Genomic DNA, 24,206 nt, shown 5'->3' on the forward strand with positions numbered 1-24,206 from the left:
CCTGGAGGCTGAGTACACACACATCAGAAGGCCAGTGGGCAGATCTTTACAGAACCCTGAGGTTCCAGTGAGCATGAACAGCACCCATCCCTCCGAAGGGAATTCCCGCATCAGCAAGTCTGTAGCGGGCCTGTTTCCTGCCTGCTGTGTTCATGGGAGGGAATCCCAGCCCTGGCTGACTGGCCAGCTAGGGACTGAGATGCTCAAGGAAGCTTTGTGCAAACATTCAGAGGCCTTAGAGGTAGAAGATATCTTTCAGAGGCTGTGACTGAGGTTCAGAGAGGACCATGACTCAGTAAGCTCACTCACTCATCAGTGGGACTGGATGGAGGTGCCCCTCTACTGTGATGCTGATTCTCTGGGATCCTAACAAAATAAAACAGCTTCCTTCTTACTCTACCTGGCAGTCTTTTCTCCACTGCACCACAGAAAGTGCTGGGCACTGAATGAGAGCCCTAGGATCTGTGTTTCAGTATTTCCTCCCCTTCAGCAGTAGGTCTAGAAAAGCATTGTGGGTTGGAATCAGTATTCTGTGGCCTAGTGCTTCCAAGTCTTCTACATCATAAACAACAGAAAATTATATTTGCAAAACTCCCTGGGTGAGATGTAGATTCACCCACAGAGGCTCAGAACTTAGACGGAAATGCCACAGAATGGGACAAGTCCAGTTCCTGTCAGTGAGGCCACATGCATACAATTGAGTAATAATAATATATATAGTGAGAGCAGTGGGATGCAATAAGAAAGTCATTCCTTTTGACAAGTGGTGATTAAAATATCTTCAAATTAACTTATTTAAAAAGTTACTAAACTTCTATACTTAGGCCATTTTCAACTATAACAGTAAGATTTTTGTTATGGACATTGAAAAAATTCTTTGGGAAAAATGCAGCAGGCTGCCCATAGCTGAACGGATTGGCTGGGGGCTTGGGGCACCTCCAGGGCCAAGAGGATCAAACATCTCTGCAGCCTGTAGTCAGTTCTTGTTGTCTGTTGGAGGGCTCTGCATGGTCAGATGAGATTTGGGGTAAAACAGAGTAACAGAGGTTTACATAATCTAGGACCAATGTGCAGTGGCAGATATGTTAATGAGCATTACAGCAAAGGGAGACATAATATGCAGCATTTCTAAACTTTTTTTGACCAGAAGAACCCCTTTGTCCCCATGCAAGCATCTCAGAGATGAGCACTATGTAGACCCATGTTGGGCAATACTTTGTAGTTGATTTATCTGAAGATATAAATGTATTTCTCTGTAACTGAACTTAACCAACAACCTTTCTTTCCACGATGGTAGGAAGAGACCCAAGGCAGTGCAGTCTTTCCTGGTTTTAACAATGGTCAGTTCACAATTCATGCTTTGGTTGTCTAAGAACGGTCCCCTTCCTCCCTCCTCTCTGCAGCCTCTGAAATGTGATCCCATCTCCTAACTTTACCTACATTTTCTGTAACCTGGCATCACCCCTCTAAAATTCACTGTCTTTTCTCATCTCCATCATGACCTGCAACCTTTGTGGGATTTGGTACAGGGCTATACAAACTAATCCAGTCAGGGGTGTAGGGAGACTATAGAAAATAAAAGCACTAGTTTTAGTGATATTGAAAGCCAGTTTCTGATCTACCCAGAACAAGTAGTCAAAACCGATTTTCTTCTTGGGAAACAGGACTTCACAAGGATCATGGGGAACCTAGCACCCACTTTCCAATGGTAGCTCCTGCTTCTCCGTTTGTTGCCCATTTAAAAGTCATTGAAACTTATTTCTGTTTCAACCTGCATCCCTCCTCCATTAATTAAATGCTTACTGCGTGTTAGGTGTTGGATGAAAAGATGAAAAGATAGAGCCCTTGTAAAGATAGGCTTATGGTCTAAGAGAGAGTGAGACTTGCTAATGAGCACGATGCAATAAATTTGACAGAGGAATCAGGGGATAGTTAACATGGCCCTGCCTGGAGGAATCAGGGAAGGCTTCAAAGAGGACGTGACCCTTGAACTGAGACTTAGAAGATAAATAGAATTTCATGAGTTAGATTAAAGTGTGAGGATTGTGGGTTGGTAGAGATTTTCTAAGCAGGACCTAACTACACATGCAAAGGTGCAGCCAGTTGAGAGAGTCAGGGAGTAGCAATTTGATCAGGAAAACTCAAACTCAGAATGAATAATCTATAATAATAAAAGGGTAGTATGCTAATTAGACCGGATGTCATTCCGGACGTCCTTCCTGATGAAGCCAGGGCTGGAGGGAAGCCAGCCCGGGTCCCGGGTGCCTGCTGGTGGCAGCTGGAGGAGGAAAGCCTGGGTCCCAGGTGCTGGCAGCCAGGGGAAGGAAGGCCTACTCTTGCATGAATTTTTGTGCATCAGGCCTCTAGTAATATAATAAAAGCTCCATTTATTGTTCACTCTATGCCAAGGCTAGGTCAAACGTGCTACCTATAGCATCTGACGTAATCTTCAAAGGAAATCTGGGCAGAGGCATTATCATCCCTGTTGTGTAAATGAGGAGACTGAGCTAAGGCAGCTTCACTGACTTATGCAGGGCCCCACCGGCAGATAATGGGGGAGCCAGAAAGGGTCGTATTGCCTGATTCTGAACAGTTTTGCCCATGTTCCAACCCCAGATGCTAGATAGCCTCCTGCTTGCTGGGGCCAAGTGGTGGGAGGGGCGCTCTGGGGTCAGTGCTGAGGGGCAGAGGGAGGGAGAGCCCTCCCACCACAGCTCCCTCCTGAATTCCTGCTTGACCCCAGTCCCTGCTCTCCTGTTCTCACTCCCCTCACCTTCCAGCCACAGTCTATCTGGGCACTCTCTTCCCCTTCTGCTGGGCTCCTGGCACAGGAAGACAACTCTAGCTTTTGGGTGGAGCAGAGAACCAGCTACCAAGTCAAATACAGTCGCAGGTTTCTCCAGAGTCCTCAGGAGAACTGCCTTGCTGTCACTTCTGTGGTTTGGAAGCTTTTTCAGTAGCTCTGGGTGCCATCCAGCCTGGTGGGGCTGACTCCGTCAGGAAACCATTGTGCACTACTTGAACCTGCTGCCACCTCCTCACACATCTGTCTCAGGGCTGAAGACAATGGTGTGGAGCATTGGGGCTGAGGCCTGGGAGCTTTCCACCAACCCCCGAATACCCGAATCACACGGAGAATGAAGGAATGTTGGTGTCTGCCCTCGGCCGGGTCAGAAAACAGCACAATGTAAACTTTACAGAACTGACAGAATGCAAGTCTAGGTCACCGATCCCCTGATCTTCACATTAATCCCTGATCTTCGTGGGCCGTGCACATTTGTAGGTTCTAGAAAGCTTATCTGTCCAGTTGCTGGGGAAGCATTTTAGAAACGGTTGCTAGTCATTTTGGAAAGAGCTGTTTTGTTCATCTCTATCTGGAGGCTTGAAATTGGCAGCAGTCTGTTGAGATGGAGTCAAAAGGATCCTTGCTGACAGGGATTGTTGAGAACTTGAGCTAAGACCTGGCAACTGAAAGCAATAAGCACAGATCAGTGTTTTCAGAGTGGAGTGAGAGAGGTGAGGTGGGCGCTGAGGGTCCTGGGAGCCTCTGGTGCCAGGTGTTTCCCTGTCCCTTTACCCTCCTTTCATTCTTTGGCTCTTTCCCTTCAAATTCATCCAGTTGTTGCCTTGGCATCTCCACTTGCTTTAAGCCCCTCCCAAGGTTAGGGTTTAGGATTTTTTCCCCTGTAAAGTGCCAGGTAGTAAACATTTTAGGCTTTTTGGACCAGACTGTGTTGCAAGTACTCAACTCTGCCATGTGGCATGGAAGTAGCCATGACAGCATATAAACAAATGAACGTGGCTGTGTTCCAATTAAACTTTATTTGTAAAAGCAAGTGTTGGACTGCATTTTGCCATAGTTGACTAACCCCTGCTCTAGATTTTGATTCTCTCCTTTTTCCTCCCTTCTCTTTTTTGAATCCCAATAATGGGAACAAGTGTTTAAAAAGGCAAGCTGTTTTGCCTATGCTGTTGCTTTTGGACTCCCTCCCACTCATTTTTAACATTTCAGAAAGTGCACTTTGTCTTGCCTTTATAGGTGGTGATTTAAGTTGAAAGCATTCGTGAAGGCAATAATCCTTTTGAGCATTTAGTAGGTTTGCTGTTGTGAAATAGTAATTGTTACTATACTTTCTGTTTAGCTGGGTATGGAGATTACCAGTATATTGCAGAATAATTCAGAAAAACTTTCTGCAACACACAATGCCAGGCAAGGAATAATAAATGCTTCTTGCTGGAATGAATGAACATATGGAAGCTGAAAATGTTAGAAATGATTTCTTTACAAATCATTAGAGACAACTGTATATGGTCCCTTTACCTTTCATGATGTTGATTGTGCATGTTTCCTGGGCAGACCAGAGAACACACAGGAAACTTTTAGGTAAAGGTACAGGTGAGACACCCTCCACGGGTTTGTCCTGTCATAGGAGACAGGTATCCCCCCCCCCAAAAAAAAGGCCACACTAAGATCACTCATCCTCACTGATGTAAAAACGCCCATCTCAGCACCCTTCCTGTTGGCTCGTGGCCATAAAGAGAGAGGACGATTAACAACTGGGATCTAGTCTTGCAGTTCATGGCTGTGAGGCCCAGCCACCTGACTCAGCCTCCCAGCTTCCAATTCAGTGCTCAAGGGAAGCGTACAAACGAAGTCTAGGAAACAGCCATGTGAAATGCCAAAGGGAACATGATAGAACAGAAAATCCAACGATGGCACGGTTCTAATTTTGCTTAAAATATTATCTCTACTCCTAAAAAACAATCCCAGGAAGAATATATTAAAATGTCAACAGTACCTCTATGTGATAGAATTAGGTGACTTGGATTGTCCTTTTTTTTGTCTCATAATTAAAACAATTTTTTACAATGAATATGTGTTGCTTATATAGTTTCAAAGGTGTTATTTAAAAAGATAAGGAGTGGGTATCCCAGTCTACCTTTTTTCTTACTGAGAATAAAAGAAGAGGCTCCCCTATGACAACCTTCTCACCCCCCTGCAGCAAGCACTCTGTAGGGCACGGGCAGGGGCTTTCCAGGGAAAAGCAGACTGTCACAGGCGAATGCGGGGGTGGGGGTAGGGGAAGTGGGGGGTGGGGAGGGGTGCTCAGACATCTGACAGGCGTCTGCTTCTCCTCCTTAGCCAATAGGCACTGGTGTGACTCGGGCCCGAGGAAGGACTGTACATTAGGAATCTGTTGCTTCGGGCCCCCTGATGGGATCATTTGTTTCTCTTGGGTTCCTCTTCAAAGGAAACGTGGCAGTACCTGTTTCAGCTTGGCCTGGCCTTTCCCCTCCTCTTCTCAGCTTATTAAAAGGTACAACAAAGCTAAATAAGCAAATACTGTCTTAACCATATATATAATAAGTTTTCTAAAGAGATTAATGCCATTTGGAAAGTATTCCAGAGAAAGCACAGTTTCTTAAAGAAACACACCTATTTGAAAGTACAGCTCTTGTGTGGAAATTCCTGCTTTCTTGATGAAAATAATTTTCTTTTGAGGCAATGGTCAGAATTCAGGGGGCCCTCCTTGAGATACTGTTGGCAGTGGCTTCATCCTATTATGGGGTTACCCTCTGCTCCTAGGGCCTAGGGCAGGGGTGGGCAACCCCTGGCACGCGTGCCAAACATGGCACGCCAGTAACTTTTGCTGGCATGTGAAACCCTTTCTTATAATCTTCCATTTACAATTTTTTTCTTAATATTGACTTTTTTTATTTTTCAGATAAATTCAGTGTAGGTGCATCTTAGATAAATAATTTTACATAACAAGTTATCTTAAAGACCATAGACATGGATTGACGAGAGAGGGGAAGAGCAATTTCTATGCCTCTGCCTTAACTCTCCCTGCCTTCCTAGATCCAACCAGTGTTTTGGTTTCATCCACATACGCTTGTGAATCTTTGTTCTCAGCGATGAATTTTGTTAAGTCTTGTAATAGGAGTAGCCTGACGGATGAAAGTAGTAGCTCGTGCATATCTCTGAAGGTCACGAAATATAAACCTGATGTAAAATCTCTGTCATCAGTGATGCAGCAGCAAAAGTCCCACTGATAATATCAAACGGAGTCATAAAGTTTTCTGTCGGACTATCAGTGTACATGTATACATTACAAAATAAATGTATTTTTCATCATCATATACTGTGTTTTTGTCGCTCGAATGAATTTTATTATTTCTTCAAGGTTCTTCACATACGTACACCTTAAGAGATAACAAGTAGGCGTAACATGTTCTCAAAAAATTAGGGTTGGCACGCAGAAGAATTTTGAGTCAGAGATTTTGCTGGTTTTGGCACACACTCACAAAAAGGTTGCCTACCCCTGGCCTAGGGTCTCCCTACTTGTGACAGCCCACTTTTCTGCGGAGATGAAGACCATGGGCTCGCTTAAGTGTCCTTGGTCACTGGACAAGTTACTAAGAGTCCTTCTGGTGTCTTTCTGCTGCTATTCAAATTTTACCCCTATCAAAGAGAGGCTGTGGGGATTGAGAATGACATATTTCACTCAGATCTTTAGTTGTCTAATCCAACTCAAGTTAATAACTACACTCTCTTCACTCCCCCAACCCCAACCCTCACAATACACACTTCCAAGTTGACCCTTCAACAACATGGGTTTGAACTACACAGGCCCACTTATATGCAGATTTTTAAAATGAACTACCTGTACTATTTTCAGTCTGTGTGTGGGAAACTGGGTGTGAAGGGCCCACTGTGTGTATTGTTCAACATCATTTTATACAGAGGACTTGGCACCCCTGGATTTTGGTATCTGACAGGGGTCCTGGAACCAATCCCCTATGGATACCAAGAGACAACTAAGTTTTGGGGGAATCAAAAGTTACATTCAGATTTTTAACTGCACAGGGGTCGGTACCCTTAACCTTTGTGTTGTTCAAGGGTGTCTCCTGTTTCCTTTCTTTCTTTCTGAGGGGGCTCATTTTGTCCAGAAGAGGACAGTGTTGCACTTGTGGTCTCCCCCAGTGGCAACCTCAAGAGGCCACAGCTCTTTATTAAATGACAGGTATTTTTGGAACATTTGACTTGATTCGGATTTTGTATCGTATCCCTAAAATGGCCAGGGCGACAAGGCTACAAAGAGCCAGGTGGAGTTGTCCTTCAGTGAGTGTGTGCCCCATGCTGTGTGGTGCTTGGTATGTACTGTACGGGCAGCTGTAGGGGCACTATGGACACGGGAGCAGGAAAGGTGATGTACACCTGGAGAGCCTGTGGAAAGTGTCAGGGAAGGGCCCACAGATGGTTACCGCATTGCCAGACAGAGGCGAGGCAGACAGGCCTCCAGGAGGAAGGAAGAGTGTGGCGGGGCCCGGAGATGGAAAAGAACAGGATTACTGGGGACAGCCAGGAGACAGGTTGCTTTGGGCATAAAGTGGATGAACAGAGGGATGAAAAACGAGACTGGAGATCTAGGCCAAGTCTAATCACAAAGGCTAAGGGTTTTAAAAGATGCCATACTAATGACTAACATTTAGTGGACACTTACTCTATCGTAGTCCACTCAGACACCAGCACAGGGCTGCCATAACAACATTCCACAGATTAGATGGCTTATAAACGGGATTTATTTTTTCACGGTGCTAGAGGCTCGAAGTCCAAGATCCAGGTGCCAGCATGGCCAGGTAAGGGCTTTCTTCGAGGTCGCAGACTTCTTTTTTAAAAATATATTTTTACTGATTTCAGAGAGGAAGGGAGAGGGAGAGAGAGAGAAACATCAACAAGAGAGAATCATTGACCAGCTGCCTCCTGCATGCCCCCTACTGGGGATTGAGCCCACAACCCGGGCATGTGCCCTGACCAGAAATCCAACTGTGACCTCCTAGTTCAACCACTGAGTCACACCGGCTGGGTGGGTCTCAGACTTCTTATCTTTATGTGGCAGAAGGGGTGAGGGAGCCCTGTGGGGTCTCTTTTATAAGGACATTAATCTCACTCATGAAGGTTGTGCCCTGAAGACCTAATCACCCCTCAAAGGCCCCGCCTCCAAATACCATCACATCAGACATTAGGATTTCAACGTATGAATTTTGGTGAGAGACATTCAGACACCAGCACAGGGTATGGTTCTGAGTACTTTACAAGTAAAGCGCATTCAATCTTTGAAACACCCCGTAAGACAGGACCATGATTCTCCCATAGCACACATGAGGGCAGTGAGTGCTGCAGGCTGGGTCCTCTGGGAAGCAGACTGAGCTGAGTATGTGCAGGAGGTTTTTGTCTTCTACTGAGTGCTCCAGGGTTCAACACCCGAGGGAGGGGAGGGAAGGAGAGGGGAGAGCAGGATTGAGCAGTGGGAGAAGCTGGACTGCGATGCAGTCTCACCAAGGCCATAGCCTACCTCAGGTGTGCTCCGAGGCTGGGAGGACCCTTCAGAAATGATCCAGGCTGGGAGGAGGACCCTGGCTTTCATATCCTTGGTTAAGCAGTCATTGGCTGTGGGCACCCTGGGAAGGAGGTATATGGGAGCGAGGCAGCTCTCTTAAGTTAGGGGTAGTTTCTGGAGAGAGGCTCAGCTGAGGGCTGTCAGCATGCCAGGAATCTGGGGAAACAATGACTTTACTCCCTCAGGGGGTCTGGCAGGTGCAGCAGAGATCCCACTATCATAAGCTTGAGAAGCTAGCCAAGGTGACACTGCTCCTCAGTGGAAGAGGCAGGACTCAAACCAAAGCAGGTGACTCTTCTCCATGTTACTGTATTGCAGGGTATACGTTGGGGATCAATGGCTATTTCCAAGCAGAGGTAACTTGCAGCTCAAGCCTTACTTTACAAACCTTATTCTTTTTTTATGGGAAAAGTTATAAAATTTTATTAAAGAATACAAAAGGTTTTCCTAAACTATACAAATTCAATGAAATGCCCCAAATCCCAAAAGTATTAAGAAAAATACAGAGATGCAAAGGAGTATAATTTTGAAAAAGAACAAAAAGAGAGGACCTAACCCACCAAGTATTTCAAATTCAAACTCATAGTTTTTTTAAAGTGTGGTTTTAGCATAATGGCAAACAAATGGGTCAGAATATAGCCCAGAAACAGATTCATTTCTACATGGGAACTTGGCATTCAATAGTGGTGGTGTCAGAAATCTTGCGTGGAAAGATAATTTACTCAGTAGTGTTTGGGAAATTGGCTAAAATATTTGGAAAAATTAAGATACAACTAGGTTCTGACCTAGGATATAAACACAGAAACTTGGTCAAATTTAAAGAGAGAGATAGTAGCCAGACAGTGGGTAAAGCCAGGATCACTCCCTGGGTTTTATGAGAATATCTGTGTCCCAGATTCTCTTTTAATCCAGAGAGAAACTTTCATCCCTTTGGAGAAAGGCTATAACATGCCTTTTACCCTGAGCTCACTTAATCATTTCACCTATGGCCCAGACCTAGGAATAATTAAAAAACCACTCTAGGCGACTAGCATGCATGCCTTAACATCTACATATCAGTTTCTATGTTTTACACATTGGTGAGATCTCAGACTATTACAGTCCTAATAACCGTGGTGTTATGGTTTTCTGCACACAAAAGACTGGAAGCAGCAAATTAAAATTAGAGCATAGGGAATGAAGTGAAGTGCAGGCTCAGAGTGAGGTTTACAATGAGAGTAGGCGGTGGGAATTGGCACAGTTATTTAGTTGCATAAATCTTGTTTCCACCTCAAAAACAGTGATTCAAATCTTAGAGAAATGGTTCTCAAGCCTAGCTGCTTATTAAATTACTGAGAAGCCCCTTTAAAAAAAGTGATGCCCAAGCCTCCATCTCAGAGACTCCTATCTCATTGGTCTGGGGTGGGGTGCAGGCATATACATTCATATACTTCATATACATTTCCTAGGTGATTCTAATGAGCAGCCGGGGGGCGGGGAGGCTCCACTAGCTCCGTGGTCGGCAAACCGCGGCTCGTGAGTCACATGCGGCTCTTTGGCCCCTTGAGTGTGGGTCTTCCACAAAATACCGCCACACTCAAGGGGCCAAAGAGCCGCATGTGGCTCACGAGCTGTGGTTTGCCGAGCCGAAAGTTTGCCGACCACTGCACTAGCTTAATGGTTTGGGGCCAGTGGTGAGCCCAGACCTATAGGCGCTTTTGCAGGCCCTTATAGCTCACCATGATAATGAATGATGGTTAGGTTGACAGTGGTTACCAGGATTTTCTTTTAAGAGGAAAACACTTTGTATATTAGAAGTGATTTTAACAGAAAATAAGATAACCTAGAACTAAATGATATAGAGACACATATTCATCTCTGTGTCAAAGAGAGAAATCTGGAAGGAACTGGTGGAATGAGGCTGGCACCCAGCATCTCTGGCCTTCCTGACCTGCCCCCATGTGGACCAACAGCTATCGTACCCACCAATCACCTGGGGATCTTGTTACCATGCAGATTCTGACTCAGTAGGTCTGGGAGGTCTGGAGATTCCGCAGTTCTCACGAGCTCTAGGTGATGCTGATGTAGCTGGTCCAGGAACCACATGTAGCAAGGCTCTAACTCACACTGATGGCCAGGACTCACTCGCAAGCCCCTTCTTTGGAATCCAAACAAGGAGGATGGCTTCCTCTTGCCTGAAGAATGAATTCTGTCGGGGTTCTTGATATCTGGAACCACTCTGCCCAAAACCAATGGCTTTCCTGAAGTAATGAGTTCACCCATCTCTTCTGTTAACCATCCCCTGCTCCCATGAGGCAACTTTATTAGAGAGCCAGCGACTGAGTTAGATACAGGCTTAGAGCATTGAGTGTGGGCCATTCATTACAAAAGCGTGGCAATAAGATGGCAAAGGATGGCAGATTTCATGGGTCAAAGTCCAAACTGGATCCAAGTCAGGACATGAAAGTATCAGTTACAGATTCTATTCTGAAAATTACTCAAAATAACTACTTTGTGGTACTTTCTACATGAAACAGCCACTTGATTATCATCAGGTAGCCAGCAGACTAATAAACAGAGCATTGGAAGGAATATACAACTCCAAAGTGAGGCTGAGTGGCTGTAGGGCCCTAAAAGGGGTGGATACCATGGTGGAGAGGCTCTCCTGTCTGAGATCACACAGCCGCCATTGTTTCCCCTCTTGTGGAATTTCCTTGGAGAAGGCTCAGGTCTTCACAGAAGCTGCCCAATGAAACCCCAGTCATCCTTCTTCTCTTTGCAGTTCCTGGGACCCCTTTGCAAATAATTTTCTAAATCCTCTACAATGGTGATGCATTCTCTTGCCCTCGTGAAATTGCAGAAGATACTGTTTTTTCAAAGGCGGGGATCATATTCCCAGAACATTCAGGAGTGTAGCCAGTCTAATGGGTCTGATTCTTGTTCTGTTATTTGTTCCTTTGTGGCCTCTTTAGAAAAGCAGAGCAAGTGCTGATGAAATCGGTAGACCACTAGGGTCAGAGATGCTGGGTGCCAGCCCCATTCTGGGTCCCAGAGCCATAGATGTGGCTGGGTCAGTGGCCCCATGGCTCTGGGTGCCCCCTTCCATTGTCACATGAAGCCATCCCAGCAGTACTGTTTAAGTAGTACTGTTTAAGATGGACTTGTTACCACTTTCGTTCTCAGAGCTCAGGACTGAGCTAAGACCTTCCCCACAGAGCATATTACCATCTGATCTTGCTCCCAGTGGCTATCTGGGTCTTTGTTGTCCAGAGATCAGCTATTAGGCTAATTTTCACTTTCACGACATTTCAAAAGACCACAGATTATTTTTTTGGTGCCTTCTCAGAGTGACTTTCTTCCCCTCCTGGTACTCCTATGATGTGAATATTGTTACATTGCACAGTATCCCACAGTCCCCTTAAGCTGTTCTATTTTTAAATTTTTGTTGTTGTTGTTCTCTGAGTGATTTTTTTCTAGCCTGTCTTCTAATTCACTGATCCAATCTTTGGCTTCCCCTAATCTGCTGTGTATTCCTTCCAATGTGTTCTTTTAAAAATGTGTGTGTGTATATATATATATATATATATTGATTTCAGAGTGGAAAAGAAAGGGAGAGAGAGATAGAAACATCAATGATGAGAGAGAATCATTGATTGGCTGCCTTCTGCATGTCCTACACTGGGGATCAAGTCCGCAACTTGGGCATGTGCCCTGACCAGGAATTGAACCATGACCTCCTAGTTCATAGGTCAATGCTCAACCACTGAGCCATGCCAGCTGGGCCCAATATGTTCTTTTTTAGTGCTGTCAATTTCTGACTTGTCTTTTTTTTTCATAGTTACTATATCTTTTCTCATGCTGTTGAGCATTTTTGCCATCATTATTCTGAACTCTATATCTGATAAATTTCATATTTTCATTACATTTAGTTCTTCTGGAGAATTCTCTTGTTCTTTCATTTTGGGCTTTTTTGCCTCTCCATTTTGCTGCTATTTGGGTTTATGTCTGTGTATTAGGTAGATCTGCTATCACTCCCAATTTCTAATACTGGACAATGCCAGACGCTGTTTCTGACTGACCCTGAGTACCCTGTTTGGAGCTATCAGCATTCCACAGCTTGTGGCTCCCCCTGCTGGGATGGATGCCTTTAGAAAGGACCAAGATTTGCACCAACGTCTGCTTTTCCTAGCTCCGGGCTCCGAATTAGACCAGGCAAAGACTCAAAGCCTCCAAAGATCTGCCTCTGCCTGCAGTCTGATTATGATTCAGTCTTTATTAGCCTCAGATATCAACCACAGTGTGGGGCGAGAGTTTTTCCAACAGGGTGTGCAACTGCTTCTGCCTACAGGCTGACTGTTATTCTCAGTCACTTAATGGGCCTCAGAAACTCCATAGGGTGGGGCAAGGGGTTTTCAATAGGGTGTGCCAATCCCCCCCGCCCGCCCCCCTTACAAAAGCTACCTGGATGGTAGAGGCCAGAGAAACATTTCCTCTGCAGCAGCAGTTGCCAACTGTTCGGACCTCACCGACCACAAGTGGTCCATGGACCACTGGTTGATGACCACTGCTCTGCAGTATGAGAGAATGACTCAGCACAGGAAATGGAGTATCTGCCTTCTGAGCTCTAACCCTAGAGCCCACAACCCTGGCTTCTGCTCACACAGCTCCAGTCCATTCTGCCCTCCCTCTGCCAGAGCCCAAGGTGAGTGGCTACACACAAAATTTTGTGTGTTGCCCTTAAGAGTGTGCCTGCATTTCCAGCCATCTCTCCCTGGCAGATAGCACCCCTGCTGCTTTTTTTGAACTGGGGAGCCCAGCTTGGGATTTAGGCCCCAGAGTTCTCAGTAGAAACCCTCTCCTCTTCCTCCTCCCCACCCTTACCCAACTGAGATATCTCTCTGGAACTTCAGCTGCTGTCTGTGAGAGCCCAGGCAGCCCTTTTGTGCCTCTGCACTTCCTACCAGTCTCTATGCACTCTCCACTTTCCATCCTTGCTTATCAGGGTTCTCTCTAGCTAGTCTTCAGTTGATTATTCAGGATGGTCTTTCTGTATTTTAGTTGTAGTTCCAGTTTGGTCCTAGGATCATGCCAGTGTAGCCTCCACTTACTCTGCTGCCATTTTCGAATGTTCTTCTCTTACTTGATTTCTAGTTTCATACTATTGTGGGTAGAAAAGATGTTTAATATGATTTCAATCTTCTTAAATTTATTAAGACTTGTTTAGTGGCCTAACATATGATCTATCCTGGAGAATGTTCCATGTGCACTTAAGAAAAATGCTGTAGCTTTTGATGGAATATTCATGATATGTCTGTTAAGTCCATCTAGTCTAATGTGTTACTTCAGACCAACATTTACTTATTGATCTTTTGTCTGAATGATCTATATATTGATCGATGTAGGGTATTAAACTACCCTATTATTGTATTTCTATCTGTCCTTTTAGGTATTAATATTTGTTTTATATAGGAGTAGGCAAAAGTAGGTTTATAGTTATGAGTATGTGAAAGTTTGTTGTTATTTATTTGTATTATAACTGTAAACCTATTTTTGCCCATGCCTGTATCTTTAGGTACTGCTCTATTGGGGAATAAATATTTACGGATATTATATCCTCTTGTTGGATTGATCCCTTTATCATTATTTAATGCCCTTCTTTATTTTTATTATAAAGTCTATTTGTCTGACATAAATGTAGCTCAGTCAGTTTTATTTTGATTTCCATTTGCATGGAATATCTTTTTTCATCCCTTTACTTTTATTCTGTTTATGCCCTTTAAGCTGAAGTGAGTTTTTTATAACCAGCATATAGTTGGATGTCTCTCTTTTTATTTTATTATATATTTTTAAAATATATGTTTTTTAAATTGATTTCAGAGAGGAAAAAAGAGGGAGAGAGAGAAACATTAATGATGAGAGAGAATCATTGATAGGCTACCTCCTGCATGCCCCCTACTGGGGATTGAGCCTGCAACCTGAGCATGTGCCCTTGACTGGAATCAAACCCCAGACCCTTCAGTTCGCAGGCCGATGCTCTATCCACTGAGCCAAACCATCTCAGCCATTTACATTCAAAGTAATTACTGGTCGGTATGTACTTATTGCCATTTTGTTCATTGTTTTCTGGCTGTTTTGTACCTCCTCTGTTCCTTTCTTCTCTTGCTCTCTTCCTTTCTGATTTAATGATATTCTGAAGATTATGATTAAGATTCCTTTGTCTTTTATGTACCTACTATAGGCTTTTGCTTTGTGGTTACCATGAGGTGTACATAAAACAACTTATATTTATGTCTATGTTAAGTTTATACCAACTTATTTTCAAACCCCCCCAACACACATTTTATTTTGTTTTTGAAGTCACAATTTACATCTTTGTATCTTGTGTATTCATTAACAAATTATTGTAGATATAGTTATTTTTACTACTTTTATCTTTTAACCTTCATAATGGCTTTATATGTGATTAAGCTGTCACCTTACTACAGTCAGGCATCACTTAAGGACAGGGATACATTCTGAGAAATATGTTATTAGTGATTTTATCATTGTGCAAACATCATGGAGTGCACTTACACAAACCTAGAGGGTACAGCCTCTACACACCCAGACTATATGTCCATTACATCTATCTGTACAGCATGTTATTGTATTGAATACTGTGGACAATTGTAACACAATAGTAAATATTTGTGTATCTAAACATATCTAAACATATAAAAGATGCAGTAGCCCTAACTGGTTTGGCTCAGTGGATAGAGTGTCGGCCTGCAGACTCAAGGGTCCCAGGTTCAATTCCGGTCAAGGGCATGTACCTTGGTTGCGGGCACACCCCCAGTAGGGGGTGTGCAGGAGGCAGCTGATCAATATTTCTAACTCTCTATCCCTCTCATTTCCTCTCTGTAAAAAAATCAATAATATATATATTTTTTAAAAAGAAAAGATATAGTAAAAGTACAGTATAAAAGATAAGAAATGGTACACCTTAATAGGGCACTTACCATCACTGGAAGTTGCTCTGGGTGAGCGGTGAGTGAATGTGAAGGCCTAGGACATCACCTTACACACAGGCTACACTAAATGTATAACAAATAAACCTTAGCTTATTTTAACTTTTTTACTTTGCTCTTTTGTAATAATACTTAGCATAAAACACAAAGACATTGTATAGTTGTACAAAAATATCTTCTTTTTTTTTTTACCAATTTCTTCTATTATTTATTCCATGTATGAACTAACAAAATATATTTTCTTTATATCTTTATTCTATGAGCTTTTTTCTATTAAAACCTTTTTTGTTAAAAACTAAGACACAAATCACACACACATTAGCCTAGCCAGTGGTCAGCAAACTGCGGCTCGCGAGCCACATGCGGCTCTTTGGCCCCTTGAGTGTGGCTCTTCCTAAGCCTTAGGAGTACCCTAATTAAGTTAATAACAATGTACCTACCTATATAGTTTAAGTTTAAAAAATTTGGCTCTCAAAAGAAATTTCAATCGTTGTACTGTTGATATTTGGCTCTGTTGACTAATGAGTTTGCCGACCACTGGCCTAGACCCACACAGTCAGGATCATCAATATCACTGGCTCCCAGCTCCACATCATGTCCCACTGGAAGGTCTTCGGGGGCAACAACATGGAGCTGCCATCTCCGGTGGTAACACTGCCTTCTTCTGGAACACCTCGGGAAGGAGGTGTTACTCTTTTTGGAAACAGGTCCATGATGGTTTGCTGGGTTCTTTTTTTCATCATAGATGATGCAACATGAACATTCCTCTCTATTAATGAAAACCTTTTGGTGTTGGGGGTCCATGTTTTCAAACTTTTTAAGGAGCTTCCTGAGGACTGCAAAAGCTTCTGCTACGCCCTCCACTGTGAGTTCTCTTGAGGGTTCTTCCTTTTCTTTTCCTGCAGTTTCCTTTTCTCTTGCCTCTTCTTCAGCAATGCTTTCCTGTTCCCCATGAGTCAGTTCCTCAGGAACCAGCTCTAGGAGCTCCTCAGTGTCATCTTCACCCACAGCTTTGATTTTTGCAGGCACCTCATCCTTGGCAAATCCCTTGAAGTCCTGGATGAACCCCTTCAGTATCTTCTTCCAGATGCCATTCATACACTCTTCGGTCACATCATTCCAAGCCCAAGCAAGGGTGCTGATTCAGTCATAGATGTTACGATCCTTCCAGAATTGCATCAGTATCTTCCTCAGTTGCAGCAATGGCCTGGGTAAAGTTCCTCCGCAGGTGTAGTAGGCTTTAAAAGCTGATCCATTGTTGGATCAAAGAGGTGCTGTGTTTGAAGGAAGAAACATTAGTTTGATATTGGGACGAAGATCAGTAAAAGGTGGGTGTCTGGGGGCAGTATCCACAATAAACAAAATGTTGAAAGGTATGTTATTCCCCGCATAATACGTCTCCATTTTTCTGGCATAACAACTCAGGAGGGCATCTTGGAAGAGAAGCTAGGTCATCCATGACTTCTTAGTGTGCGTGTTTATTGATATGCTCGAAGGCCCTGGGGTTGGTTCTCACTGTGCCAGATCACAGAGGGTTTCAATCTGTGGCCTACAACATTGCCCCCACTGAGCCGAGTGGGGTAGCCGGTTAAAAACTGTTCTCTACTTTCTACAGTCCTATGGGATCTGCAACCATGAGCCCCACTGGCTACCAGAACCAAGTGATCAAGGAGTGTCCCCTGGGCACAGCCACAACCACTGGGGCATCCAGTGTGTGCCCAAGCTCCTCTCTGGGTGGTACCAATCACCTGGAGCAAGGCAGAGGCCGAGCCCACAGTATTTGGAGGAGTTTGCAGTAGGCCTCTAGATGTGAACTTAATTAGAAGCCTCTCGGGCTACAACTTTAAGATAACCAAGTAGGCCTCTTTCACAGAAAGACTTGGTGCTCTTCAGTCTTCTGCCTCTGTGCTGGGCCCTGGGGTGGGCGAGGCCATGTGGGAGCCCTGTAAGAACTGTTTCTCAGCTCGCTGTAGCCTTATGGACACAAGCCCCACTGGCTTTCCTTGGGGATTCATCTCCCAGGTGCAGGTCGTAAAAGTTGGAACCCTCATGTGGTTCAGACCCTTCACTCCTTAGGGAGAAGCATGGAGTTGTGAGTTCCCTTCCTACACCAGGGGTTTATGACAGCCTTGTGGCTCAGCCTCTCTCTCCCATTTCAATGTGGGGTTTTTTCCTTCCCATTTGCCCAATGAGTAGGAGTCACTCATTTAGTTATTGGGTTTCTTTATAGGAAACTGTTCTGTATGTAGCTGTACATTTGGTGCATCTATGGAGGGAGGAGAGTTTGAAATTCTCCTATGTCACCATCCTGTATCATAACTTATCGCTTATGTTTTTGATGATAGCCATTCTAATGAGTGAGGTGATACCTCATTGTAGTTTTGATTTTAATTTCCTTGATGATTAGTGATGTTGCATATCTTTTCATATACGTGTTGGCCGTCTGTATATCTGCTTTGAGGTCCTTTGCCTGAGAGGGGCTAGCCAGTTCATGGACCACTGCAGGCTCCACAGCTGGGACTGAGGTCTGTCTGATGCAATAGCAATTCATTGTGGCTCTAATTTGCATTAATCTTATTATGAGGGAGGAGGTTAAGATGCCCTTCCTATGTTTAAGAGAGATTTATAATACTTTCCCTGTGAACTATCCATATTCTTTATGCATTTTTCTGTCTCTGGTTTTGGTCTTTTACTTCTTGATTCACTGAAGCTTTCTTTTTTGATAGGAATGATAAGTATTTAGAATATCCTGTAAAACAAGATTATCTAAGGAACTCAAGTATAGAAAGCACAGGAGGGGCGCTGTGTATCTTTGAGGTCAGGGCGGGATCCACAGGGTGAAACTGAGGAAGGAGTCATGAGGGGTGTCCTTGTGCTGGAGTCAGTGCTGTGGGTGATATTAGGGTCTGTGTGGCTGGGCACGCGGGCTGACCTGGGCCTGTTTCCTGGAGCTCACCTGCCTCTCCCTCCATGGTGTCTGTCTCCCCAGCTCATGTGCTCCTCGGTGCAGAAGGCCCTGTTTGAGGAGGAGGACCACGTCAAGAAACTGCAGCAGAAGGTGGCCACGCTCGAGAAGCGGAACAGGCAGCTCCGGGACCGGGTGAAGAAGGTCAAGCGGTCTCTGAGGCAGGCGCGGAAGAACGGCCGCCACCTGGAACTGGTGAACCAGAAGCTCAGTGAGAAGCTGGCGGCCACAGCGGGAGCCCTCCCGCACATCAATGCCCTCAGGCGGGAACCTGCAGGCAGCACCTACCTGCTGGGATAGCCAGGACCCCATGGTGCCTCAGCCACACTGCTGGGTGCATTGCCTCTCTCCAGGGAATGGAGGGTGATGATGGTGTTGGACATACACATATTTCAGATCTTGTAGAAGATACTTTTACTATGCACTTGGTAGTGTCTAGCTGGTTTAAAGGGGAAGTCTTGTTGCCCCTACCTGGCCTGGTCCCAGACACAGTGCTTTGAAGTCCAGAGGCAGCAGCATCCTGGAGGCTGTGTGCTTGCCTAGGGCCTGTCCTCAGCTTCTGGGAGCAGCCTGCAAAATGCAAAGAACATTTAAACTCTCTAAATGTATGAGACATCACGGAGCTTGGGCCTATTTCAAAAGAGAAGGTAGTATGGTTGTAGCTCCGAGCTACAGAACAACTACTAGTTCTGAGGAGTGATCTGAATCATGTCATAGAACCATCTGATGTCTCATTTTCTGACCTTTGGAAGAGGATGCTGGCCTTGCTAAGCACTCAAGAACACCTATAAGTAACAGGTGCAGGGTGTCCCTCCTCTGGCCAGCATTTTCTCACAGCTGAGGCACATTAGACTTAATGAGCTCAGCACAGGTAGGGGAACTGAGTTGGGCAGTAGGTCATTAAAAAGAGAAATTATACCCAATTTCCAATACCAGCTTTAATCAAGAGAGACATGGCCTTTAGGGGCCTGTCAGGTTTCATCACACCACATTCTGAAGTTGGAAAACCTGAAGTTATACTTTGCCCCTTCTAAATTTTAACTTCTGTTTGCTCAGTAATTTCTTTCAACTTTTCCAAATTCAAGGTGAGCTGTCTTCTGTAAAGACACCTCCTTACGTATTGGGGTCAGATGACCTTACCTTATTCTCATCCAGGTTCCCAAAGGGCTTGTTCCAGGTGCTCCGATCTCTTGCTTCTTTATGCAAACACTTGCCACCCGCCAGGACTGACCTTGCCCTGGAGTAGTGTTTGTACATTCGTGCACCTATAGTGACTGCACCTGTACACAATCAAAACACTCATCCTCTTGGGATAGAAACCTTTTTACAGTCCTACAAGTAAAAAGTAGTGTTGACTATAACTGCCATTTGAGCTCTTGACTTAGGCACATTCAATCAAGCCCCAGTTGTGTTAGTGAGAGGTCAGTTGAGGGTCCTCTCTTGGTTATCCTCTATGGCTGGACCTCCAAACCACGTTTCCATCCCCTGCTTTTCCAGAGAGAAGCTTCTGGCCCTTCACTGGGGGATCAGCTGCCCATAAACCACCCACGACAGTACAGGCCCGATTGTTGTCTTTGACATTGGCAATGGCAGTTACTGTAAGATTTCAGTTCTACTGGCAACCAGTCTCGGGGGTGGACTTTGTGCCACTTGGGTCTTGGTGGCATATGCCCTGGACTGAATGGCATTGGAACTTTTTGCTCAAGAGCACTTCATTTCCAAGCTTCTGCCTCATTTCCAAGCTTCTGCCAGCACTTTATTAGCTGTATATTTCCTAGTGGGGTACAAGAGAAGGTGCATCTTCTAGATTAGTCTTCCTGGGGACATTTCCTTAGGGCGGTTTTGCTTTCACAGAAGGGAATGACAAGCCTAAGGGTGATTTATAGTCAGTGTTTGCAGAACTGTGGAAGCTGGGTCTCTACAGCTGCAGTATGTTCTCCTTTTTCAATAAATATGAGTAATATTTCAGTCATAAAAGTAAAGCAATGTGTTTCTTTTGGGTCAAGGAGATGTCAAGATTTGGCCTGGAAAGGCAATTTAGATCCTCAGCGGGGGTGGGGGTGGGGGTGGGGGCATGTGTGAGTAACACCTGGGGCATTTAGGACACCGAGCTTAAGCCTCCTTTGCTTTCCCTGTTGGGATGTGGCCTAACCCTGCCTCTCTCGGGGTTTCCATCTCTCAACACACCTGCAGAAAAGCAGAGCTATCCTAGCCTGCTCCTCAGAAAGGATGGCAACTTCATTAATCAAAGTCATCAAAAGCATACCCAGATCAGTTGCCAAAGGGGACTCCCAGGGTCCCTGTTATCTGCTGTGTTATCTTAACCATAGTCCTTGCCACCTGTTTATTGTATTAGTAGGATTTTTTAAAAATAAAGAGAGAAAAGAATCTAAGCATACCACTACAGAAAAGCATCAAATCAAAAAAGAAGAGAGCAAATAACTTCTTCCATTTGGTTTGTTGTCTTTTTGTTTTGTTGACAGTTTCTTTTGCTGTGCAGAAGCTTTTTAGTTTGATGTAATCCCATTCATTTATTTTTGCTTTTGCTTCCCTTGCCTTTGGGGTCAAGTTCACAAAAGTTCTTCTAGGACCAAAGTCCATAAGTTTAATGACTATGTTTTCTTCTGAGTAGTTTATTGCTTCAGGTCTTATGTTCAAGTCTTCAGTCCATTTTGAGTACTCACACTACTCAACAACAACAAAATAAAACAATCCAATTAAAAAATGGGCAGAGAACCTGAATAGACACTTTTCCAAGGAAGACATAAAGAGATGGTCAATAGACCTATGAAAAGATGTTCAACATCACCAGTTATTAGGGAAATGAAAATCAAAACCACAATGAGATACCATTTCACACCCATTAGAATGGCTATTATCAAAAAGACAAGAAATAAGTGTTGGAGAAAAGGGAACTTACTACATGTTGGTGGGAATGTAAATTAGTGCAGCCACTCTGAAAAACAGTATGAAGGTTTCTCAAAAATTAAGAATAGATCTACCATATTATCCAAGCAATCAATATCTTGGATATTTACTGCCCAAATATGAAAAAAACGTATTTGTAAATATATATGTGCCCCTATATTCATTTCAGCATTATTTACAATAGCCAACACATGAAACAATCTATGTGTCCATTGTGGATGACTGGATAAAGAAAATGTGATATATACATATGTGTGTATACACAATACTACAGTGTGTGTGTGTGTGTGTAATGGAATACTACTCAGCCATATAAAAGATGAAATATGGATGGATTTTAAGAGTATTATGCTAAATGAAATGTCAGATGGAATGTCAGATGGAAAATGTCAGATAAAATCATATTTCACTCATAATTTCAGGTGTAGAAGATTCCTGAAATCTGTTCCATGCTTCCATGCCTCTGATTCTGTTTTATTCATCATTATTTTGTTCATTAGATTTCTTGTTCATTAGATTTTTCATTAGATTTGTTCATTAGATTTCTTGTTCATTTTGATTTTTAGATTCGATTGATAGATATATTGATAGATTATGTAAAATATAAACAAAAAGTACCAAATGAAATAATAAAATAAACAAAAGCAAACTCTTAACTATAAACAAGAGGAGGGAGGTTACCAGAAGGGAAAGGGGGAGGAGCAAAGTAGGTGAAGAGAATAAAATATATGGTAATAGAAGGAAACTAGACTTTGGGTGGGGGCACATAATACTAGTAGAATACACAGATGTTGAATTATAATCTTGTACACATGAAAATTGTTTAAAATCTTTATTGTTAAGAGTATTATAGCTGTCCTCCTCCCCCCTGCCCATTGACCCCCTCCACCTGATTCCTGCCCCACCCCAGGCCTTCACCACCCTACTGTCTGTGTCCATAGGTAAGATCTTTGGTTAATCTCTTCCCACCTCTTTGCCCCCTTCCCTCTGAGATTCTCCAGTCTGTTCCATGCTTCCATGCCTCTGATTCTGATTTATTCACCAGTTTATTTTGTTCATTAGATTTATTGTTCATTTTGATTTTTAAATTCAATTGATAGATATGTTGATAGATATGTATTTGTTGCCATTTTATTGTTCATATTTTTAAAATCTCTTCTTGTTGTTCTTAAATAATACCCCTCAACATTCAGATAATACTGGTTTGGTGGTGATGAACTCCTTTAACTTTTTCTTGTTTGTGAAGCTCTTTATCTGGTCCTCAATTCTAAATGAGAGCTTTGCTGGGTAGAGTAATCTTGGTTGTAGGTCCTTATATTCATTACTTTGAATATTTCTTGCCACTCCCTTCTGACCTGCAAAGTTTCTGTTGAGAAATCAGCTGACAGTTGTATGGGCACTCCCTTGTAGGTAACTAACTGCTTTTCTCTTGATGCTTTTAAGATCCTCTCTTCGTCTTTAACCTTTGGCATTTTAATTATGATGTGTCTTGGTGGGCCTCTTTGGGTTCCTCTTATTTGGGACTCTCTGTGCTTCTTGGACTTATAAGTCTATTTCTTTTACTAGGGAAGTTTTCTGTCATTATTTCTTCAAATAGGTTTTCAATATCTTGCTCTCTCTCTCCTCCTTCTGGCACCCCCATAATGCAAATGTTTGTATTCTTGAAGTTATCTCAGAGGCTCCTGACAGTTTCTTCATATTTTTTCACTCTTTTTGCTCTTTAGATTGGGTGTTTTTTGCTTCCTCATATTCCAAATCATTGATTTGATTCTCCAAATCCTCTACTCTACTATTGAATTCCTGTAAATTTTTCTTTATTTCAGTTAGTGTATGCTTAATTTCTGATTGGTCCTTTTTCATGTCTTTCCAGTCTCACTAAGATCCTTAAAAGTCTCATCAAGATCCTTGAGTAACCTTATAACCATTGTTTTGAACTCTGTGTCCAGTAGTTTGCTTGCTTCCATTTCTTTCATTTGTGACATGTTTCTTTGTCTCCGCATTTTGGTTGCTTCTCTGTATTTGTTTCCATATGTTAGGTAGAGCTGCTATGTCTCCTGGAATTGGTAGAGTGGCCTTGTGTAGTAGGTGTCCTGGAAGGCCCAGTGGCTCAGCCTCCCCAGTCACCTGAGCAGAGAACTCTAGGTGTGCCCCTGTGTGGGCTATGTGCACAGTCTTGTAGTTGAGCCTTGATTGCTGTTGGTGTCTCTGGAGGAGATGACCTCCAGACCAACTGGCTGTGAGGACCAGTTGCAACTACAGTGAGAGAGCTGCTGTGCAGAGCGTGAAGTCCAGCTGTGAAGCAAGGCAGTCTGGTGCTAGTGCCAGGTCTTGCACCTTTTATTGATAGGTTTTGGGCATGCTGTCACCAGCTGCAGGTTGTTTGAGAGATTTTAGCAAAGTCTGAAGCCTGAGCCAGGGGAGGCCATTCATATGGAAAAATTGCTGCAAACAACTTGGGTAGGGCTGAAAATTAGATGGGTCAGAGTCTCAGGGAATCCCCAGGGTGGAGCAAACAGTGTGCTTCAGGCTGATTGAGACTCAGATATGGGTGCCAGTCAGCCCTGCAACAGGGGAGGTCCCAGTACAGGAATGATGACCCTTGCCAGCATCTCTGTCAGGGAGAGAGCTGCCCCTGAGTTCCTGCCCTGATTTCAGACAGTCCAGTTCCTTTTTGTATGTATCTGTGTCCCCCTTGCCTTGCCCTGGCACTGGTGCTCAGAGGAAGTGGAACCTTGTAAGTTTAGTTCATGTGCTGGCCTTTTAAGTGGAACAGCTGGGTCTCCAGCAGCCTCCATGTCACTGAGCCCCAATACCCGCCGTTTTTTACAGCTCATAATTATGGGGACTTCTTTTCCCAGGTCTGGGAGCCTGGGCTTGGGTTCTGGTGTGGGGCTGGGACCTCTTGCTCCTCACAGGCAGCCTCTG

The 24,206-nt window shown here is 43.8% G+C and overlaps 1 protein-coding gene across 1 annotated transcript in view; it reads left to right on the forward strand.

Annotated features, from left to right (window-relative positions):
- CCDC3 (coiled-coil domain containing 3) overlaps positions 1 to 20,078 on the forward strand; it is a 104,522-nt gene extending 84,444 nt beyond the window's left edge. The window contains exon 3 of the mRNA XM_006098222.3: positions 18,378 to 20,078. Coding sequence (XP_006098284.2) covers positions 18,378 to 18,653 — 276 coding nt within the window. The 3' untranslated portion in view covers positions 18,654 to 20,078. The remainder of the gene's footprint in view (positions 1 to 18,377) is intronic.
- The last annotated feature ends 4,128 nt before the right edge of the window (positions 20,079 to 24,206 follow it).

Source organism: Myotis lucifugus, unplaced genomic scaffold, assembly GCF_000147115.1.
Source record: "Myotis lucifugus unplaced genomic scaffold, Myoluc2.0 scaffold_223, whole genome shotgun sequence".
NCBI classification, from domain to species: Eukaryota; Metazoa; Chordata; class Mammalia; order Chiroptera; family Vespertilionidae; genus Myotis; species Myotis lucifugus.